The sequence below is a fragment of the Dipteris shenzhenensis genome, chromosome 16 (genome assembly GCF_047967505.1).
Source record: "Dipteris shenzhenensis isolate YYH24624 ecotype China chromosome 16, Dip_SZ_1.0, whole genome shotgun sequence".
NCBI lineage: Eukaryota > Viridiplantae > Streptophyta > Polypodiopsida > Gleicheniales > Dipteridaceae > Dipteris > Dipteris shenzhenensis.
The window spans coordinates 263,819-270,846 of NC_141611.1; the positions used below are offsets into that span (position 1 = coordinate 263,819).

The following is a 7,028-nucleotide window of genomic DNA, read 5'->3' on the forward strand; positions in this document are numbered from 1 at the left end:
AAATGGAGGATATTGATTATAGTGATTACGAAATTCTGTATTTATAATTTATTAAACTAGAACTCAAACACAAAATATAGAAACGAAACTAGGGACTATTAATGATACATTAAAAGAAGCCATACCCAAGTTATTCGATTCTCAATCGGTAACTCCCATGGCGCAATCACGAACTCCTCCTAGTCAAGGTGAGAGGTCTACCTCTTGCCTTAAAGAAACCTCTAACATTCTTAAGGACTTAAAACCACCAATTTTCAACGCGTAAGAGAAAGAACGCAACGAGGATGCGATATGTACATTCTTGCAAAAATGGAAAGACTTCCATCGACTCTGAAGCACTCCTCTTGAAAATCAAGTCATGAAAGCGAGCCTTTCCCTTGAAAATAAGGCCTATAAATGGTGGATGAGCCTCAAGGAATATCATATGATCCCTAGGTATTGGGCTGAATTTGAACAAGCTTCTTAAAAGAGTTTTTACCTGAAAATGAGCTAGAAAGAGATTGGGAAGCTTGGGACACTTGTAGCATAGGTAAGAACACTTTACTTTAAGTTGAAGGGAATCGACGAGTTCCCAAGGATAAGGGGTTTTATGAGAGGTCTGAAAGACACCTACAAGGTTAAGGTGAGAAGAAATTGTCCCAAGATCTTTTTAAGCAGCAATTAAATATGTCCAAAAATATGATGACAATACGAGAAAATCCAAAGTTGGAACATCGGAAGCAAACTGGTTTTGTTCCTAAGTTTAACAAATTTCCCAATTTGAAAAAGAAGGAGCACTTCAAGAAGGAGGGTTCTCAAGCACCACCCAAGAAAAGATTCCGAGAACCATTACAAAGAACTATGCTTGCTATACTTGACTTTCCCCTCGGTGCACGCATTAACCCTCAAATTCCCAACATGGCATGACATGAACAATCAACATCCCCCTTCTTTTCTCCAAGAAATGACCATATGTGAACAAACATGCCAAATATAAACCACATAAAGGGAACAAACTTCGTATATCAGTGTGATTTACCTTTTTTTTATTTTTTTTATAAATAAAATAAAGGGCCGAATTTATTAATAAGGGGGGATCCATCCCCAAAAAAGGACCCTAGATACAAAATTAGGCCAAACGGGGGGGCTAACTGCCCGAGGCCAACACACATATGCTAATATTAGCTATTTCATGCACCGGGAGACACCCAGGTCCCAGCAGTTATGAACCCACTAAATCATCCATAGACAACATAATTGAACCCATATCACTGCTTGCCTTTACAAGTACATCAATCATACCTCAACCGGTCCCTAATCCACCAGGGTTCCAATTTCTAAATCATGGTCTGCGTTCAGATTTCCGATCTTGGGATGCATTTGCTTGGCTCGGAGATTTTCCAATTCGCATCTGTGACTCTCCTTTAAGGTTTCTCTATCGTCGTCACAGCCATGGCAGACTCTAGGAATGGAGATGGGAAGGGCGCCTCCTCTAGCAAGGGGCAATACGACATCAATCTCGATACGTTCGGCAAGAGACTCAAAGCGCTCTACGCGTGTTGGAGGGACTTTAAACAAGAACTCTGGGGGGGAGCAGATGCTTTGGCGGTAGCCACTCCACCTGCGTCCGAAGATCTGCGCTACTTGAAGTCGTCTGCCCTGCATATATGGCTTCTTGGATACGAGTTTCCAGAGACTGTGATGATGTTCACAGAAGGCCAAATTCGAGTTCTGTGCAGCCCAAAAAAAGCCGCCCTTCTTGAGGATCTTCGGCGATCTTCGAAGAAATTATTCGGAGTGGAGCTAGTGATAGATGCGAAGGCCCGTAACGAAGATGGGGCTACTCAAATGCAGTCCATTCTGGATGCGGTCGGGGCGGCGAATAAATCTAGAGTGATCGGGTGGCTTGTGAAAGAAGCCCCGGAAGGACCGCTGATGGAGAAATGGGCGGAGCTCGTGAAAGGTTCGGGCTTCAAATTGATGGACGTATCGGGCGGATTCTCAGAGCTTTTCGCTGTGAAGGACGAGTCAGAAATTCAAAACATCAGAAAGGCCTCGTTTCTTTGCGCATCGGTTCTCAAAAATTATGTTGTCCCTAAGCTTGAAGTTATCATCGATGAAGAGAAAACCATCACCCATGCTGAACTCATGGATGATACTGAAAAGGCTGTCATCGATCCCACCAAAGCCAAGGTGAAACTAAAACCTGATAACGTGGACATTTGCTACCCTCCTGTGTTTCAGAGTGGAGGTGTGTTTGATCTGAGGCCTAGCGCTATCAGCAACGAAGAGCCGTTGTATTATGATGCCTTGGGTGTAATAATTTGTGCAGTTGGTGCCAGATACAACAGCTATTGTTCAAATATTGCGAGGAGCTATTTAATTGATGCAGATTCTGTCCAAGAACGGGCTTATAAAGTGCTTCTAAGGGCTCATGAGGCGGCTATGAATGCTTTGAAACCTGGAAATCCAGCTTCAGCCCCTTACAGGGCCGCAGTACAAGTTGTAGAAAAAGAGGGTCGAGAGTTTCTACCTCACTTGACGAAGACAGCAGGAACAGGGATTGGCATAGAATTTCGAGAGTCAGGCCTGAGCCTGAATGCCAAAAATGACAGGCTCCTAAAATCGGGCATGATTTTTAATGTGAATATAGGTCTTCAGAATTTGCTGTTAGAAAGCACCCAGGATCCAAAGACAAGGAATTTCTCTCTCTTACTTGCAGATACAGTAGTTATCCGGGAGAGAGGTCCTGAGAATGCTACGTCAAGCTGCTCAAAGTCTTTTCAAGACATTGCATATTCTTTCAAAGACGAGGAAGAGGAGCAAGACGAGAAGTCCAAATCAAAGGTTGTCTTAAATAATGGAACTGAGGCTCCGATTCTGAAGGCAACATTGCGCTCTGATAACCAGGAGATGACCAAGGAAGAAGTGAGAAGACAACACCAAGCAGAGCTTGCTCGACAGAAAAATGAAGAGACTGCCCGAAGATTGGCAGCAGGGAGTCTAGGTCAGGGGGATGGGCAAGGCACAGTCAGAACCACAGGGGATATAGTGGCTTACCGCAGTGTTGATGATATTCCTCCTCCCAAAGAATTGATGCTTCAGGTGGATCAGAGAAATGAAGCTATCCTACTACCAATTTATGGGCTAATGGTTCCATTTCATATAGCTACTGTCAAGAGTGTTACCAGTCAGCAGGATGGTGGCCACTCATATATTCGCATCATCTTCAATGTGCCTGGAGCGGGGTATTCTTCCACTGATCTAGCCTCACAGAAATTTCCTGGTGCCATTTATGTGAAAGAAGTGTCGTTTAGGTCTAGTGATGTTCGGCATACTAACCAGGTGGTGCAGCTGATCAAGACACTGCGTCGCCAGGTTGCACTCAGGGAATCTGAAAAGGCTGAGAGGGCCACCTTGGTCACTCAAGAAAAGCTGCAGACAATGAAGGGTAAGCCAATCAGATTGTCAGATCTATGGATAAGGCCAGCATTTGGTGGCAAAGGACGGAAACTGAGTGGGACATTGGAGGCACACACGAATGGGTTCAGGTACGCAACCATGAAACCGGATGAGAGGGTAGATGTTATGTATAGGAATATCAAGCATGCTTTTTTTCAGCCGGCAGAAAGGGAGATGATTACGTTGCTGCACTTTCACTTACATAACTTTATCATGGTTGGCAACAAGAAGACAAAGGATGTGCAATTTTTTGTGGAGGTGATGGATGTAGTACAGACGCTAGGAGGGGGAAGGCGTAGCACGTATGATCCAGATGAGATAGAAGAAGAGCAGCAAGAGAGGGAAAGAAAGAACAAGATTAACAATGAGTACCATCAATTTGTAAAGAGGGTGTCAGAGCTCTGGGACCAGCCTCAGTTCAAAGATTTGGATTTGGAGTTTGATGTGCCTTTCAGGGAGCTGGGTTTCAGTGGAGTGCCTCACAAGGCATCAGCTTTCATTGTTCCCACTGTGAATTGCTTAGTTGAGCTAGTAGAACAGCCTTTTCTGGTTGTGACTTTGAATGACATAGAGATAATAAATTTGGAGAGGGTAGGCCTTGGGCAAAAAGCTTTTGATATGACTATAGTTTTTAAGGACTTCAAGCGAGACGTGCTTCGAATTGATGCAATTCCTTCTTCTTCTCTTGATGGGATTAAAGAATGGTTGAATCATATGAATATTAAGTACTATGAGAGCAGGATGAACCTGAATTGGCGTCCCATCTTGAAAACGATTCTGGATGATCCAGAGAAGTTTATTGAAGATGGTGGTTGGGAATTTCTTAATATGGAGGTTAGTGACTCAGATTCTGATAATTCGGAGGAATCAGATGAAGGGTATCAGCCTTCTGATGTAGAGGAAGCATCAGAATCGGAAGACGAGGACTCAGATGATGAATCTGTTGTGGAATCAGAGGATGATGAAGAGGAGGAGGATTCGGAGGAAGAGGAGGGCTTGACATGGGATGAACTTGAGGCGAAAGCAAAAAGAGAAGATAGAGAGAAAGGAGATGAATCTGACAGTGAGGATGAAAGGAGGAGAAAGAAGGCCAAAGTTGCAGGCAAGGCTCGTGCACCTGATATCAGGGATTCTAGAAAAATGCCTTTGAAGAAACCGAAGTTGGGATAGGTGGTATAAAATCATTGACGTGGAACATCATGCTGAAGCAGCCCCAACTTCCGGGTTACATTTTGTAACATTGAATCCATAAACATAAAATCTCTTTCAATAAGCTGCGTAGGGCCTGTAAGAATGTGGTGTGGGACAAAAGCATTATCTTGTTCACATTTGCTGAAAACGTTCATACTTAGGAATGGTTATGCATTATCCTGTTTTGTAATCTGCAGCATTGTCTGTTTGCACATCTGCACTAGTTGTGATCTTCATTCTTCGGATTCATGCTTGGACGGGAACGTGTTTCCAATGATGTATTCAATTGACACTCAGGACTTTAGGTAGCCACAAACTGAAAAATGAATGGTAAGTTTCATCAATAGAAATAGAAAGTAGAACACAAAAACAGTGACATTGCATGGGGTGTGGAATTGAACAATAGGTGCCAAATATCCTTGGCGAAGCCAAGGATGTAGAGTACCACTGGAACCAATATGTAGATACGCAACACTCAGCCAAAAAGACTAGCTGAAATTCAGGAATCGGGGATCAATCTTCCACATAGGAAGCATGGTCACAATCACTAGTATTCACAATGCAAATAGAAATCTGTGACCAGTCCAATAGTATACCTTAGTAGAAGACTCGAACCAACATCCAATCACATGTAGATGAACAACCAATCATTCAAACAAATCCAAAACTGTCAAAAGGTGGCAAACTCCACCCAGATGATGCATTACCCAATAGGTTAGAAAGCAATTGCAAATCCAGGAACACCCTTGTAAGATCAGTATGCTCTGGTTGCCAATCACTGAAGATCAGTATGCTTCCTAGATGATGATGGACGGAGAGCAGGAACAGGCCAGCTCATGAAATCCAGGAGCTAGTTCTCCTAGCAGTGTCCAAGACGAGCCAAAATTGGAAATGAATATCCATGGAAAGATGATGGTCTATAACATTGCAGGGGTTTTGACTCTCTAGGGGAAATGATACCTGCCGAGATGGGATCCTTGATATTTGTTGCAGTTCTTGATATCTAAACAATCATGAACTAAAAGAGTGCTCTCCAGTGAACTGAGGTAGAGGCTGAACTGGAGTCACCAAATGTCACATGTACCCCTGCACTTGGGTGCAATGTGACACACTGGCTACATCGACAAGTGCGTTATAGCTCCCAGATAGGAGATTTGTAAGATGCGTGACCCCTTGTCCAGGGACAGTCAGGAACAAGCTACGTAGGTCAGTCTCTCAGCCTTAGTTCAAGTCAGAAGATCAGTCCTTGTTCACTGGTACCCATTGGAGAACAGTGGGGTAGTGTTTCCATCTTAGGATTCTAGGTAGGTCTAGGTCCAGCCTAGGATAGGAGCCCTTCTGGGCCCCCCTCAGGGGTGGAACAATGAAAGGGAATGGGCTGGGGAAGGGCTTCCTTTATAGGATGCCTTGCACCCCTCCCTAGGCATACATTTATGGGGCAAAGGGCCTAGAAGCCAGCCCAAACGAACCGATCCAAAAGTCGACCAGTTTGGGGCTGGTTGGCTCAGCCCTAGCCCCCTATTTAAATGGGGGCTCCTTGCCTCATTCCTCACTCAGCTCCTCCGGCCTTCAGCACTCTTACAGCTCCACTCCAGCCCCTCCTATGCAGCGTTGAACACTTCCAAAGATTGGCCCTGATCAGCCTCAGCACTTGGTTTCAGTCTAGCCTTCTTGGAAGGTGTCTATGCAGCACAACAGTCGGGGATTCGGACCAGCAAACGGAGTAACGTTTGGGGTACTGTTTCAGCAGCTCTTTACAGTTATCTTTTACAGTTTTCCACAGCTCACTTCTCAGCTCTCTATCTCAGCTCTCGATTAGATTCAATTACTCCTAGCTTTCACTCTCTCACTCATGCAATAACCCTGCATCCAGGTGTACACATCCAGGTGTACAGCACAAGCCTCTTCCTTGCCTTGCAGAACTGCCATACATCGTCAGTGTGGACAGCATCAAGGTCTTGGTATTGGTTGGAGTTGCCTCTTAGGTCTTTGGGTCTACAATATGTGTGCACAGTGTACTCTTCAGAAGTGCGTTTCCGTGCTCTCTCGAAGAGTGTTATTTCTATTTTTCAGTGCTCCAAGTATAAAGCAATTTCTCCCCTGATTGGGGGAGGGGGCCCTCAGTGGGTACAGGGACCCAATCGGTTGTCGACTCCATTCTCTCTCTATGGTGTGTAACGCTAATTCCTCGCTAAAGGTTTAAGGTCTTGTTGTGATTACACGATGAGATAACCGTTGCATGTTACATTTATATCAGAGCTTCGGTTTGTATCCAGCTTGACTAGCACGAGTGTATGGTTGTGTTGAGGAGACACAATCAAGCACCATGAAATGTTCGAGGAAAGATGTCAACTTTGAAGACTATGAAGAGGAGAAAGGTAACAAAAAAGATATGC

The 7,028-nt window shown here is 44.4% G+C and overlaps 1 protein-coding gene across 1 annotated transcript; it reads left to right on the forward strand.

The window, feature by feature from the left end:
- The first annotated feature begins 1,301 nt into the window (after nt 1-1,301).
- On the forward strand, nt 1,302-4,735 carry LOC147892357 (FACT complex subunit SPT16-like). The gene has a single exon (XM_087387093.1). The coding sequence runs from the start codon at nt 1,432-1,434 to the stop codon at nt 4,609-4,611; it is 3,180 nt and encodes a 1,059-aa protein (XP_087243219.1). The 5' UTR covers nt 1,302-1,431; the 3' UTR covers nt 4,612-4,735.
- The last annotated feature ends 2,293 nt before the right edge of the window (nt 4,736-7,028 follow it).

Bases quoted from the DNA above. Each gene is read 5' to 3' on its own strand.
- LOC147892357 (XM_087387093.1), top strand. From the start codon at position 1,432: ATGGCAGACTCTAGGAATGGAGATGGGAAGGGCGCCTCCTCTAGCAAG.